This window comes from Zonotrichia leucophrys, chromosome 6, assembly GCF_028769735.1.
Source record: "Zonotrichia leucophrys gambelii isolate GWCS_2022_RI chromosome 6, RI_Zleu_2.0, whole genome shotgun sequence".
NCBI lineage: Eukaryota > Metazoa > Chordata > Aves > Passeriformes > Passerellidae > Zonotrichia > Zonotrichia leucophrys.
The window spans coordinates 18,670,193-18,685,964 of NC_088176.1; the positions used below are offsets into that span (position 1 = coordinate 18,670,193).

Sequence of the window (15,772 nt, forward strand, 5' to 3'; positions counted from 1 at the left end):
GATCAGTGCTCTGACCCTGCAGCCTTATAGAGTGCATAAGACCTGAGGTCTCACCACACCAGGATGAATGCCACCCATAGCAGCAGAGCCCAAAATCTGGTTTGCCCCACACAGTTCTCAACTGCCCCCTCTGTGGGTGGCCATGTAGACTGAGGAAGTCTCATGCAGCCAGAGTAACAAGCCTATGAAAAAAAGCATCACAAACCACAGCTTTTATTTCAGTGTTCTGTAATTTCTCAGTGCATCAAACCGCAGCAATAGAAACAACACAGCAGCAACAAGGAGGCACTTTGACCTGGAAAGGAGTGAATGAGAAATGTCCTCTTCCTCCCTTCTCTGATTCTCCTCCCTCCTAAGTCTCATGGTAGACTAAGTTGATTCATGTATGTCACTGAACCACAGGTCCACTATAGCATTATCACTCAAGCAGCAAGCAGAGCAAATAGGGGCTGGCTGCATCCAAATCTTGGGAATAAGCCTTGCTCTCAGCTGTGGATCAATGATTATGCTGCCTGGTTAGTAACAAGGATGTTGAGAGAGCAGGCAAGGAGGGAGGAAGAGAGGGAAATAAACACACACAAAGATGTGCCCTAAAATCCCATCTACCTTCCCAGATTTCTTCCTCAGAACAGATATGCTTCATTCATCTACTTCCAGAGGAATTGCCACAGTGATGACAAGTCTCAGCACAATCCGTATCTTCAAGTCCTGACAAGATCACCTCCTGCAGCATATTCCTACCACCACAGTGCCAATGGGCCTTTGAGAACCACCTTTGCATCTATCTGTAGGTAGTATGAATGCACCATATCTGTACCAAGGAGCTGTCTCTCCCTGCTCAAGTCTGGGCTGGTCAGGGTAGCTCAAGGGAGATCTTTATGGGACTTAAACAATCCCTTCTGCTCTTAAAGCCCCTAGGCCATCTGAAAAACCTGAAGTAGGAGGCCTTTAGATAATAGTAGGTGAAAAGTCCAGCTGTGCTAAAGTAAAAGAAGTGAAAAAAGCCAGGAGCCAGAAAGGGCAGGTTTTAGCCCCAAGACAGGATGTGACTGGCTCCGGGGAGAAGCACACAGAGCACAACCTGCCCACTGAATATGAGAGTCACAGGAACTGGAAAGGGAAATTATCCCTGGATCTGAAACACTGTGGGTCTGAGCCTGCAGATGATGGGGGAAAAAGATACAAAGGAAGGTGGAGAGAGGGTAAACAGGAGACTTGACTTTTAAAAACAAGAGAGCTGGGTGAAGAAGAGAACCAAAGCTGGCCCAGAGTAGACTAGTAGTTAGTCTCAGCTGTAGCAGGATATGGGTGCAGAGGGGTGAAAGGGTGAGCCAAGGATGAGAATGAAGAGAAAGAAGGAGCCAGGAGAGATTCTTGCCGCAGCCCAACAGAGTGAGGACACACCAGCCTAGGTTCCCAAGGCAGCCCAGCTACCACTCAGGAAGTTTACTCTGCAGCAGGGAATAGAGCTTGAGGCTCTTCTGTGGTGGTGCTGCAGGTACCAGCCCTGTTTGTTTCCTGAAAAATAGAAAGCAATGCCAGCCTAGAAGGAAAAGATTTTCCCCTTTGTGCTGGGGATAGAAGGGAAGAAGAAGGACCTCTGTGCAACCTGGACAGCCTGAAACTGAGATCCCTGGGCTGAGAAGTGGCCTCAGACTAGTAAGAAAGAAGAGAGAAAAAACAGTCTCCAGGAGCTGCAGGCACCAGTGGGCTGTCTGGAAAGTGGATGGGGCCAGGCGTGCAGGCTTAGCACAGTTCCAGGCACTGGCACAGATCTATTTCTCCAGAGTCAAAAGGAGAGTCCACAACCTGCAGCACATCAACAGGTGAGGCAGTCCACCAGCTCCTGGTGTGCACTGTTCCAGCTGCTCCACACTTTACACATTCAGCTTGCCTGCTATGGTCATGAGGACTTTCAGGATGGGCATGAAACCAGACACCTCACTGAAACTGCTGCTGCTCACAACTTGGGTGTGAACCAGGAGACCCTGTGGGTAGTTCTTAGCCTCAATGCATCGGGCAATTTCATGGAGACCCATGAGGATGTTTGGAGAGAGCTGTGGAGAGGGAGAAGAAATGAGTCAGCATGTTCTGCAATATAACACAGGTCTCTCTCCCTCCACACCCTTCATTACTGTTCTCCACTTCGTTTTCACCAAACAGCACCTATACAGTCAAGCACTGGCAGGAAGAATAGCTGCTTCTCCCCTTGCTTTCCCAGACTACAACTGCCAGCTGGCATCAGCAACTGGCATCAGCAACTTCAGAGTTTTTTACGCTAGTTACACTATGTTCACACTTAACCACTCCCAATTGCCCCTTCCCATCCGGGATCTATGTGCCAGTATACTTCTCAAAGGGTAAAAGCACCTTTCAGATACTTCCTCAACTTCTCCTTAGACTATGTCTGGGCCAAGTTAAGAAAGAAGATATTAATGGTCATTACAAGGTTTGGCACTCCCCTTGTCTTCCCAGAGAATATGTGCCAGTTACACTGGTACAGACACCAAGACCCACAGCCCAGAGCCAAGGTGTGCTCAGGGCCCCAGCAGGACCGCAAGGAAAGGTGGCATCTACTCACGGCCTGCTCGCGCAGCTTCTCGTACAAACACTCCAGCCGCTGCAGCGCGTCCTCCAGCTTCCTTCGCGTTTTCTGAAGCAAAACAGGTATTGCTCGTCTGCCAGAGCTCCAAAGGCACCTCTCCAGAGCCAAAGTGCTCTCACTCAGTCCCTCCCTTCCTCTGCCTTTCCACAACACCTTACCATTCAGCTGCATCTCAGCCTCTGACAGCCAGGGTCTGTGACACAAGCCAGCCATGCCCTCACTCTGCACATATACATACATGTACATATATACATATTCTCTCCCCAATACAGAAAGATGGACTGCCCCTTCTCCCATCTCCCAGCCTAGGCATTCCTCCCTTCTGCCAGTACTTGCAGACCACAAGATAGACTGATGACTTCCCTAGTGTGAGAAACATCCACTAGTTGACCCATGGGGTGTTCAGACAGCCTCACCCTGACTGGCCCAAGAAAGAGTTTCTTCCTGGTCTCCTTAGGGAAAAGAGGGAATATCCTTCCCACTCTGGGTAACCACCAAGGAAAGTGTGTGAAGTGAGTACTGAAGCTCTGATGAGACTGACCTCATTAAGCCCATCTTGAATAATCCACTCACAGGTAACTTATTCCACCAACACAAATGCCTGGCTCTGGGCACTGCTGGAACAGGCCTGGAAGCCACAGGAGTTCACTGCTATACTGAGCCAGCTATTCAACCACCACCTGAGCTAAGTGCTTAAGCCCAAACCAACAGGCCTTTCTGTCCATAGAGGGAACCTTTAGATTATGCTGCAGAAATTGCTATGCTGCACTCACAGAAAGCACAGAGCAAACACACTGAAGATGCTGCTGTAATTGCCTGATTCTGGCATAGCAGTCTGGGCTGAGTGTTCATCATAATACCTATCAAGCAGAGGTATTCTGGAAGGCTTCTTAGTGGCCCCAAGCCCTGGGAAGACTTATCAACCTAACACAATGTGCAAACACTGCTTTTCTGCTTCCAGACAGTCTGGCCTGACACATTGACCCAATGTGACATGTGCCAATAGCCTTTCAGGAACCAGGGTGGAGAAATTACATTTACTTAGACACAAAGATTGTTTGGCTTTCTCTTCCACTTGGGATATGTCAGCCTTTCCCTCTAAGGTCTATAGATAGCTGGTAATACCAGCTCTGCAGGAACTGTCTGCAGATCAAACCACTGAATTAGCTGGGTAAATTCTTCTACTTTCCTTAAAAGAAAGAGCCAGGAGGACAGAATCATTGCTCCAAGAAGGCAATGAGAAGCAGGGGATAAAAGTTAGAGAATGCATCTCAGTTCTCAAAGATTAACAAGTCTGCAGCCTAAAGGAAGGAGGCAAATGGAAATTAACTTGGTTATAGGGACAAGACTTTTCCTTTCTTTGGCCAAACAAAAGGAGGAAGCACCAGTCAAACATCTCTAAGGGAAAAAAAAGTCCAATATCAGAGAAGGGAGGACTTACTGGATCAGTGGCAACAGCCGAGCAGCGTTGTACCAGCCCTTCAAACGTAGCCTTCAAAGCCTGGTGCTCAGGGGGCAGCTCCTTCCTCTCAATGCTTTCCCTAGGTAGCTGGTGATACTGACAGAAAAAAAATGCAGCTGAATGAATGCAACAGGAGCATGAAAGGCTGGAGCAGGTAGATTCCCCTCTTCAAACTAGAGAACAGAAAGAATTTCACCCCTTCACAAACCTAGAGAATATCTGGAAGCACAGAGTTAGGTTATCTTCAGACCGTGATAGTTCCAGGCCTCTCTGGATTCTCAACTCCCAGCAGGCTGACAGCCCTGCCTGGTCTCCCTCGCTCTCTCCCACCCATACCCAGGTGTCATTTTCCCAACCTGGCAATTCCTCTAATGCTCAGCAGAGATGCTTTGTAGGGGCTAGGGAGCAGCATAAGCCCTCTGCAGCTGCCAAGTAGTAAGAACCTCAAAAGCTGAGTTGTTTTTCTACTTGACAAGATGCTGGTAGCTGGGGAATGCCCCACTTTCCCTGGTACCTGTAGGCTGCCTTCCTTGGGTGCTCCTGGGGGTGACTGGCCAGATTCTTGCAACCTGGATAGCTGAGGATGGATCCCTTGGGGTTCAGCAGGCACGCCCATTACTGGAGCTGTGATGGGGGCCAGAGGAGTAAATTTCTCAGGCAACTGTTAGCAAAGAAAGGAAAGAAAAAAAAAAAAAAAAAAGAAAATCAAGTCCAAGGAAGAAGGGTTGGCTGCTTCTCCACAAAAAAATTCAACATCCTTTCTAATTTGAAGAGTCTCCGGTTCTCAAGATGATGAAAGAACATATCCTTGTTCTTTCAGCCCCCTGACTCAGAGAATAGGGCCCTTCCTCTTCCATCCTAGATGAACAGTCAAAGCAGCAGCAAGAAAACCCCTCTGGAATTGCTCAATCAAACAGATCCGTTACCCCTGAGAGCGCTGCTCCTCAGAAAGCCGCTTGGTCTCTGCAACGGCACGAGCCCTGAATGTAGAGATTAGCAGCAGTAAAGTGTCCAACTGAGCAAGTATTGGGGAAAATCCCACGACATGGGGGGAGATTCCTCTTGCAAACACTTCATCATGCCCCTGCTAAGCCAGAGAGTCATGACAGATTCTCTCCAACAGGGCTAGATCAAAAGGAGATGGCTTTAACAAGAGGCTAATCCTGTTGTAGTGAGCACAGCCTGAAGCAGGTTCCCAGCTATGCTGCCAGAAGAAAGGGCGAAAAGTCTGTTCCAAGCTAAAGAAGAGGGGTGGGGGGTGGGAAGGATGCCAAAGAAGCTTCTCATCACACCTGCCAGCAGGCACCAGTGATAGAAACAGGGTACTGAGAGCATTTGTTGCAGAACAGCTCAGCTCACAGGCCCTCCAGTGCAATCACGACAAGGCAGAGAGCTGCAGGACCAGCACAGCAGGCAGCTCACAGCTACACCTGTCCCAGCTTCTCTCGGCACAAGTGCCTTATCATTTGGTACGAGCATCTGAGGAGAATCACTGTTGTGAGGGAAAATGCTGCCCCTAGCTGTCAGGTGTGAAGAGAATGTGATCTCCTCAGCCGCTATCAAAAAAATTGTGTAGGCAAGGGCATAAGATTAAATCTGTATTTTTAACAACAAATCATTGTAGGCAGCCTGGGAAGTACTGACAGAGGATGCAACATTAGAGCTGATAACCATATTACAAAACAGCCACCCTGCAGAACAGCATGTGACTTTGGATGGCAAAGAGTCAAGATTGCTTGGTCTCCATTCCTAGCCATGAAGGCAGTGTAGACGTAGACAGAGCAACAGGGATAGAGACCTGCGGAGTTTGACAGCGAGCATTTACAGGAATGTTTCTGTCACATGGAACTCCCTGGCTAAAAGACAACTAACACATATTGTAGCTGAAAACTTACCTTTTTCTTTTGAAGGCTTCCTCTTCCAGTAGAGGGATCACTCCAAGATTCCTGAGCTGCTAGGACAGAGGACAAGACACAAACCTCAGACTGTGAGAAGCTGGCTGCAGCAACAATGCACAATCTAATGCACAATTTAGAACTTCCTTCAGGAGAAGGCCCTTTGGCTCCAATTCCCTTGTCATTGCACCTTTAGACTGTTTCAGCTGAGGAATTTCAAACCCAGCTCACAGGCCCATGAGATGCTCTTGCTTTCCCTTCTCTTTCTTAGTTTCATTCTTAGTGTCCTAGTGTGTGCACAGCCTTAATGAGGTGATGTCTGATCAGACTGAACTGGCACATACCCACTCCCACACAGGAAACTTTTTTTCTAACTACCTGAAGCTTTCTGGATTCTGTATAAGCTGCAGAAGTCAGCCTCAGAGTCAGGCCTGAACCTTGGTGAGGACCTGCTAAGTGTGCACCTCACATTTCAGAAACTTCTTGGGGTTCCCCAGAGAATATGGCACTGTGATAGCACAGCAAGAGCCATGCTACAGGTGAGAGGGCTTCTGACCAGTACTCACAGGAATGCTCATGGTGGCAGTTCAAAGCAATACAGGCTGTTCTGATAAAGGAAGAAAGATTTAGGGGTGGGTTCCCTTCCAAAATCATGTTCAGAACCAAAGCTTAGCAAAATTTGCTGACTGCCAAATAGAAGGGAATAGACTTAACCAGTAAATGCTTTGGGAGCAGAAGGGTATCTCAGCAGATGCTTCTGTGGTACCCTGACCTCACTCCAGGTAATTTAAAATCCATCAGACAACATGACATCAAAAGACTTGCATCCACTCTTCATTCTGCAAAGGTCAAATTGCAACTACCTTGTCTGCTGCTGTCCTGTAAAGGTACCTGCATCTTTAGACAAAACCCCAGTATTAATAACCTCAAGCCCATGAGAAGGAATAATCTGTGAGAAAACAGAGGAATTCTAAGGGGTCAATATCAGAATTGCTGGAGCTCAGAGCCACACTTAATGAGCTACTGATCCTGAACTGAGCTTTAAAAATCGCAGGGGAAAGATGCAAAGGTGCTTCATTACTTTAATTACCTTTATTATTAAAATCCTGGCAGCCTCTTTTTGCCCTCCCTTTTCCCATGATTTCAAGACTTGCTCTCTGATGAGTTTGGATCAGAAGTTTAATTAAGTTGGCACCTATTTCTAGCTTGGGGATTCTGTGCCCTAGAACTCTGCTGGCCCCCACAGAGTCTGTGGCCCAGCAGTCCTTGGCACTATTCCAACCCAGTGGCACTCTGTATCCTCACTGGAAACAGCTATTTAAATTATACTCTTTAAGCCAGGCATTTAATCATCAGACATGAGAGACAACAGACCCTGGTGCATTTTTCTGGGGTGAAATACTATCTTCCCTATGCTACTTGTGAAATAGGATTTCTCACCATCCCTGAAAGGAGTGCCCCATGGCAGCAGTCTCCAGCAATGCCTGTCCTAGAAAACACAAGACCATCAGAGGCTGGAATCAGGGATTATCCTGGCCAGAAAGGAGATGAGCCAACATGTTGTTGTCCTTCTCCCTGTCCCTGACACTCACAGGAACTTGGGATTTCTGCAAGTGGAGGTGTCTGTTCATTGTGTTAGTAATAATGTTCATGAGCTGTAGATACTATGTTCAGGAATGTCCAGAGCAAACAGTTTTGGCCAGTCAGATTGAGTGATTTTACAGTCCCTTTTCTGATTAAGAGAAATACAAATCAAAACCAGAACAATAATAGCAAGCAAGAAAGCACTCTCAAGGAAGCCAGTTTGCACTGCTGAACCAAGCATGCCATACGCTGCCATTAAAACCAGGGGCAAATGCTGCCAAGGAGAAGGGCATTTCTCAGTAGTGAATTCCTGAAGGGCATCTTCAGCCTAAAGAAGTGGTTGAAATCCTTGCTGTGGAATCAGCTTCCCTTAATACGGAGAAACTGAGTTGAATTTCCTAAATGAAGCTGTGATGTTTGTGCCTGGTAGATAGATGGTCCTGCCAAAGGGCAGCAATCAGAACAGACAGCCCACAAAGACATTACTCCACTGACAATGTAGATTAGAATATGACTACCTTCCAACACCAATGAATATCAAGGAGAGAAATCAGTACAAAGTATCAGTCAGAAAACCCCTTGGGTCCAAATTTTCCCCCACAGTCAAACTAAGATTCAAAGCTAAACCTCACTCTTTAACTAAAGCCAAAAGGGATTTCCAGTTCCCCTTGGAAGAGAGCCCCCAAATTCTGCTTGGGAAGCTCTGCTCCACCACTGCTTCTATTGGGAGTCCACCTCTTCCAAACCACCGGAGGAAAGCACAAGCAAAACCATGCAGAAGGCTGGGAGAGTAACAAGGAGGGATGAATTACAACCACTGGCCTGTTCCTCACCTAGACAACCAAGACAGGAAAACTGTCTGCTTCCCTGTCCTGCTGGCCCAGCAACTGCCTGAAAAGATAGAGACTAAAAATGGTCTAATACCTCCAGAACTGGAGGGAAATAGAGAAGGAAGAAGCAGGAGACATTATTTTCTGTATCCAAACTCATGAGTAATAGCATAGTACTTTTATTTCACTTCCAATATCCCCAGCTGTCACTTACTAGTTTTCAGGACAGGTATGTTCCCTACCCCACTTGGACAGCTCCCTAGGCATGCAAGGGAACAACAAACAGCAGTGAGCATGCACACATGCACACACATCAAAACATGCATTTCACTGGAAGCAGCAACACTGTCTGCCCCACAGGTCTGGAGGTTTCTCTGGGTACTACCTGCATGATCCGTGTGGGGATCTAGCCAAGGGAAGAAACCTGAAAATCAAGGCAGGGTGGAAAAGGCATAATCACCAACAGCTTTAATTCAGTGAGTAATTTCACTGGACTACTATGCCAAAAAGCTTTTCAGGAAGGAATCTGTCCAGCTGTGGCTTAGAGCCTTTGGTGTGTAGTCCCCACAGACTTCACACAGTGGGATTTGCTATCCTTGGATAAACACGGGTCAGCAAAGAATTTCAGGTGGAGGTAAACATCATAGCCTCAGTCCTTCACTCTCAGCATACATGTGGCTTGTAGAAGCATCTGCTCAAAAATCTATGGATTGTCAGCCTTGTTGTTAGGGATCTCCACAGCCTGGTTAAGCCTGTCCCTTGAGACAGCAAACAGAGAATTAATAAACACCAGATATTCTGGGAAATAGAAGGAATGCCCACAAATGGGGAACTAGGTCCAATAACACTCTTTCTATTCATCATGCTAGCAAGGGCTTCACATGATAGACTGGATTCAAACTATAGACCCAGAGGGGTCTAAAACACCGCAGAGAGGAATCCAGAAGTGATTCCCAGACAAGTCCTTTATGACAACAGAAAGAAAATGGTAGCCCTAGAGCACAGCAGACAGAGGAATTTAGTCCTGAAGCTAACTAAGGAGTATCTCATGGACAGGGAAGCTCTCCCACCATTTCAAATACGCTTCTCATGTAAGTTGCATGAGCAAGGGTGAGATGAGCAAACCTTCCATCAGGCATTCCATGGGAACCACCACCCTTTCCATCACAGCAGATGCCTTTGGAGTAGATGACTATTCAGGGTGCACTGAGAACCTGAAGAGACATCATCTTGCAACCACAACCTGCGAGACAGAACAACTGAGCAGGCTGAAAGAAACTGTCAGCATTGTTGTGTTCCACCACCACAGCAAGACTCAGCACTCTCTGCCTGTAATGTCTGCCTCAACACCACATTCACTCTTTACAGAGACAGACCAGACCTCAGAAGATCCATGTCCATTACACACTGCAAACCCCTCCTGGGCTTGTCCTGGACACACGTCACACAAGCAGTACTTACCTGTGGGAGGAGGAGGAATGGCTGCTGGCAGTGGTTTAGTAGATGGAGCTCCAGGACCTCCCTGAGGATAACCCATGTTCATGGGGCAGTTGAAAGGTGCTGAAGAGAAGTCTAGAGGAGACTGGCTTGCTGGAGGGAGAGGACAGGCTGCAGGAAGCTGAGATGATGGGGCTGAGGCTGGAGTGAAGAGGGCAGGTCTGGGTGGTGGAACACCAGGAGATGTCATGGGCATCAACTGTCCTGGCAGAGAGGGCTGACTGGGGAAATGAGCAGGACCAACAGGTCTGACTCCCATCGGTCCAAATGGCTGAGACTGTGACACAGCTACAGACAACAAAGGGAGTGTATCAGCATCACTTGTTTCATGTGCCAACTACTCATGACACTATCCTTCTTGGTAATAAGCCTTCCCTTCTTCAAGCCATATCCTGTAATATTCCTGCCCCGCTAGCCCAGGCTACATCAGTGAAACTGCCACCAAGCCAGCTGTGGCTTTTCCACCCCTATCAGCACACATGCAGCAACAGTTACTACAACTAGATCTGTCAGAAGCACTGAGAAGCCTCTTAGACAGCTGACTTGTTCTTTGTCAGTACAATAGGCCTGTGAGTAAAAAACTAGAGCGGCCACCCGCGTGGAAGGCTTTAGTCTTAGAAAACCTAGAAATAGACACAAGTATCAGACAATGCTTACCTGGCCCTGAGACAGTTGCTGGATTCAAGCCCAAGTTGTACTGTGGGTATGGGTATGTGTCTCTGGAATAGACACTTGTTTGTGGACCTGTGCTGGCCTGGGGAGGGGCAACATGGTGAGGTGTCACAGGCATTGCTGGCACTGGCTGAGGTGTGAAGAGGGAAGGCACTGAAGGCTGAGATGCTGCTGAAGGGGCAAATGACGACGGATAGTTGGGCTGCAATCAAAAAACAAAGAATTTGCAAATGGCCAACAGAGTCATATGCATACACAATACTAGCAGATGCAATTTCTATCTCTGTCACTTCTCAGGCAACAGAAGCTGCTGCTGTTGGTGGTGCCCTGGATGCACTCAATCAAAGGCCTTTCCCACCACGTAACTTGCTCAACATGATGAGCATCACACTCTTTCAGAGTATTCTCCATCTCTCAAAAGGATTAGTCCTCAGGAGCAAGTTCCCATATAATGACTTCCTGGAAGCACAACCAGGAGGAAATAATGAAGGAACAACAATGGAATAAAGAGATTATTATTTACAAAGCAAAACTTTGTAAACAGTCTTCTTGTGCAAGAACTGAGATGAAGCTGTGAAGCCATACTACACTAATTTTACTAAGATATCGGGGTAAAATGAGAATAGCAAAATGACCCCAGCCCCTTTCACCTTAAGATTTGAGATCTCAGTGGATCACTACACTTGTAACATTCTCCTCCTGGGACTGCATGTAGGACAGGGCTTTGTGAAAAGACGCCAGGCTGCTGACTTTTGGATTGCCACAGAGCTCGTTTTTGCTCCAGTGAAGGACATCAATGAGGAGTTCCTCAGTGTCTGCAGTTGATGCCATCTGATATTACTTCTTGTGCCTTCCACAACCCAGTAGCCTTCTTCCCTTTTCCCAAGCCATGAACACCTGAGTTTAGGGCCTACCTTCTCTGGATGTCTGGGACCTGCTTTGTGGGCTGCTCCTTCAAGGATGGAAGCACCCTTGGCTGCTGCGGGTTTGATGACCCCTACGTTGACACGAGCATAGGGAAAAGGGGGTGGCTGCTGATCACCCACACTCTCTCCCTGAGCATGAAAGAGCCGGTCTCGGAGCTGTTCAATCAGGAGCTGAAACAAACTCTGCTTTAGAAGAAGCACTTTGAGAGCCCCAGATGGAAAATGCTGGGGAGGCATTTAAGCAGACCCTGACCTAAAGCACTATGAATCAAACTGCAAAACTAACCATGTCCCCAACAGCCACCAGGAAAAAAAATCTCAACAAATGGTAAATGACAATCTGGGACATCACCTGCCATACTATCAGGCAGATGAAGTCTCCCTAATCCTTCCCCCAGTCTTTATAGTATTCCCTCCCCAACCCCTATCCACATTTAGGCACCAGATGGATTTACTTCAAACTGCCAGGTGACCTCCTCATTCCCTTCCTCTACAAGCTAGTTTCAAGAAGAGAGGCAGCTTCCCTGGCAAGCTGCTTCCCAATGTTGTTCTGCATCAACCATTTTACAGTTCTATAACTCTTTCCTTTTCCTTGAATCAAAAGCACTACAAAGAAAATGCAAATGAAGACAAAACCCATATCCTGGAATACCTTCCCCTTTCACCCTCTATTCTCAAGTTAGCATAACTAAGGTGAAACTTTAAGTCCTGATGCATGACAAAACCCCAGCTCTCTCTCATACAGTCTTCCCCCCATAGTACTCTTTCCCACAACAGCTTGCTGCTCACTCACCTCTCTAGAGCTGCTGGGTAGGTAATTCATTGCAGCTGCCAAGCATCCTTGTGAAGCCAGGAGATTGGCATACTGGGTGATTCGTTCTGCCAAGACAGGGCCTGGTGCTGGTGCTGCAGTGCCTCGGAGCATCTCAATGGACCTGCTCAGCACCATCACCTTCTCTACAAGATCCTGAATAATACAGGGAGAAGGAAGAAATCAGACTACTTAGAATCTGACTGGTTTTACTGGTCCTTCTCATGCTGAGACAATACCAGATAGCTCTCCCAACTTTCAGTTGACATCAGGGCCAATGTGGACAGAAGTTACTCCCCTCTGCACCAAATACTGTCACTGATAACCATTTCCTCAGATGCACTTGGAGAAAAAGAGGAACCAGGAAGCAAATCCTGACATTGCTACTTTATTAGTAAGGGGAAAAAAGAAAACCAGAAGCCACAAGATTGCTCCAATCAACTGTGATAATTTTACTAGTAGGCTTCTGTTGTTACAGGCGATCAACTTGGAAGAGGAAGGCTTAAAACCATATCAAGAGAAATTCACTAGAAAAAAACTACTACTGCTGGCAAAAGGACCAGAAGTGTTTTAGTTACTCAAAACTCCTTCAACTCCTAGGAATGAAAGCAGTCTTTACAGCTGGAGAATGATACATGCTGATATCTGGCAACCAGGAGGGGACCAGTTTCAGAAATAACCAGGAGTGCTGAAGATGCCTTTTTTTGCCTCTACTCAGTAGTGGGATTACAAAACCAGGGAACTCTGTAGCAGAGGGCATTATCTGCAGATATCCAAGTGGAAGACTTGTCTAGTTCATTCTAGCAAGTGACAGACACAACAGGGCTTAGTCACTTAGCCAGGACTGGTTTAAGGGTAACAGATTACTGAGATTAACTCAGTTGGTCAGAGCATGGTGCTGGTAATACCAAGGTTGTGGGTTCAATCCCCATATGAGCCATTCACTTAAGAGTTGGACTCCATCATTGTGGGTCCCTTCCAACTGGGATTATTCTGTGAAATAATCAACAGGAATGAAGAGAGGTAGGTAATAACATTGACTTAGAAGTCCTGATTTATCTGCAAGGTGTGACTTCCCATATGTGATCATTCAACTTGCAGTGGGAATATCATGATCCAGACTCCATTTTATTTGCTAAGGCCGTTCTGATGGTACAGCCAGATAACTGCAGCATTAAGTTGTACATGACAAGCACAGCAGCAAATGTATTCCAGGCTACTACCAGTAAAAAAAAGGGTATAGCTCAAACTTCCCTGACCAAAAGGAAGCTCAGAAATTACATCAGTACGTAAGAGAGGCAAGTAGGCTGTAACTCCTGTCTATGGCTGGATTTACATGCAGTGTAAACACACAAACCCTGACTGATTCAGAGTGCAAGCCTCCTTTTGAAGTAGGCTCATAACCCAGGCTAGGAAGGAGATACCTGGGTGAGTACAAACAGGTCTCCACTCTCTGCTGGAAGCCAGATACCCTGATGGGAAAATGCAGGCAGTTCAGGGCTACCAGACCAGCCTAAAGAGGAGTCAAACCAACATCATAGCACCTGTACCTGTAGGGCAAGTGGTGATGAAGTCTCATGGTTTTTTACCCAACATTCCACCAGCCTCTCCACATTGCCTGATGAGATATAGCAGAGGCAGGCATCATTGGACAGGGCTGCATCTCCCTCTGACTCCAGGCGGGCACCCAACATGTCTAGAGAGAAGAGATGCAGCCAACATTTAACATACGACCCTTTGGAAGAGCTCATTAACCCCAGTGCTTTGAATCTGCACCTAATTAGAATCATAGAATAATTTAGATCAGGAAAGAACATTAAGATTGAGTCTAACTATAAACCTAGCACTGCTAAGTCCCACTAAATCAAGATTTTAAGTGCCACATATACTTATTTTATAAATAACTCCAGGTATGGTGACTCCATCAGTTCCCTGGGCAGTCTGTCCCAATGCTTGACAACCCATTGAGTGTAGGTGGCTTTCCTAATGTCCAATTTAAACTTCCCCTGGTGCAACTTGAGGCTGTTTCTTCTTCTCCTGTCACTTGCTATTTTGGAGAAGTACAACCTCCTTTTGGGTGATTGTAGAGAACAGTAAGGCCACTCCAATCCTCCTTTTCTCCATGCTAAACAACTCCAGTTCTCTCAGCTGCTCCTCATAAGACTTGAGATCTAGACCCTTCACCAGCTCCATTGCATAACTGTTGGATAACAGAGAAATGGGAAGGAAACCCAAAGACAACCTGGTTGAAAAAAACCTACTTTTATACATCTGCCAATTTTTATGTCTGCCCAAACACATAAAAGAAAGAAATGACAGATGAATTCAGTGAAAAAAATCCAACACTTTTTTTTTTTTTTAATTTCCAAAAGAGGTGTGGGAATTTCCAGGCAATAGTAGGGTGCTGAAACCTGTTTTAGGTGGAATGAAGCCCCACTGGACCTTTTATTGTAAATGAAATACCCTTCTCTATGGAATAAAAATCACCCTCTTCATGTCTCAGCCAAGGGATAGCAGCTATCTTGGTTTTTTTTCCATGCTGCTCCTAGAGGTCACAGGAAATACCCACATACACAATTTTACTCCATGATTCTCAGCTACAGTGTGCACCTATCATTCTCCTAACTCAACACCCCACACTTATTTAAGTTCCAGGTAGCTGTAATGAGTAAGAAGTGCTTCCTTTTCTTAACTCTACCCACTTCTTTCTGTTATCAGTCCAGAGGTACCCTCTGCAAGGGAAATTGTATCAAAACATAGTACACTGCATACCACAGAGCTGAGTGTAGTCTTCCTGCTTTGAGTATGTTAACAAGATGGCCAGTGCCTCCTTCCAGCTCTGTAGATCACAAGTGCAAACAATATCTTGCCACTTCTGCTGCACAATGGAGGAAAGCAGCTGTAAGGGAAGCAGAAGACCTGTCACTCACTGAAGAAAAAGATAAGCTGACAGTCTAAGTAACAGCTCACGTTCAAACACGCTTTCCACCAAGTCGAGGCTACTACACTCACTGTATATTAAGGTGCAACAATCTCAGTATCCCTACCTTAACAGTAATTGGAACCTGATGCCTCTAAGAAAAGTAAAAAAGCCCAACAAAACACTTTAAAGAATATGGAAACAGCCACACAAGACAAGATTAAAGATCTAACACGTATCTTGTTTCAGAGCAGCTGGTATCAATGACAGGGAGCACAGTGTTAAGATATCCCAACCTCTGTTACACTTCCCCATTTGTAAATTAATAAGCCAGGAACTTCCTAGTTGAGCTGTTAAGGGGCAGAATGCACCACAGATTACAAGCATGAGAAGCTGAAACAGAAACCATTATTAAAAAAAAAAAAGGAATGGAGAACACAGACATACTATGTAAAATTGCCATAAAACTACCAAGATATTAGAGTAAATGCAATAGGAGATGAACAGATTCTGCTGACATTCTCCTTCCTTCATTGAAGAGAAAGCATTTCCACATATATTCAGAGAAAC

General features: G+C 46.3%; 1 protein-coding gene across 5 annotated transcripts in view; it reads right to left on the reverse strand.

The window, feature by feature from the left end:
* Window positions 1-204: 204 nt before the first annotated feature.
* The window catches only part of SEC31B (SEC31 homolog B, COPII coat complex component), a 35,109-nt gene continuing 19,541 nt past the window's right edge, over window positions 205-15,772 (reverse strand). For 2 of the 5 annotated variants that reach the window (XM_064716369.1, XM_064716368.1), the window contains exons 16-27: window positions 15,055-15,181; window positions 13,833-13,978; window positions 12,265-12,438; window positions 11,460-11,642; window positions 10,531-10,747; window positions 9,838-10,161; window positions 8,762-8,800; window positions 5,963-6,021; window positions 4,582-4,728; window positions 4,047-4,163; window positions 2,582-2,653; window positions 205-2,057 (exon numbers count right to left, since the gene is read on the reverse strand). In XM_064716369.1, coding sequence (XP_064572439.1) covers window positions 1,878-2,057; window positions 2,582-2,653; window positions 4,047-4,163; window positions 4,582-4,728; window positions 5,963-6,021; window positions 8,762-8,800; window positions 9,838-10,161; window positions 10,531-10,747; window positions 11,460-11,642; window positions 12,265-12,438; window positions 13,833-13,978; window positions 15,055-15,181 — 1,785 coding nt within the window. In that variant the 3' untranslated portion in view covers window positions 205-1,877. The remainder of the gene's footprint in view (window positions 2,058-2,581; window positions 2,654-4,046; window positions 4,164-4,581; window positions 4,729-5,962; window positions 6,022-8,761; window positions 8,801-9,837; window positions 10,162-10,530; window positions 10,748-11,459; window positions 11,643-12,264; window positions 12,439-13,832; window positions 13,979-15,054; window positions 15,182-15,772) is intronic. The other 3 variants (XM_064716370.1, XM_064716372.1, XM_064716371.1) reach the window with 3 other exon arrangements.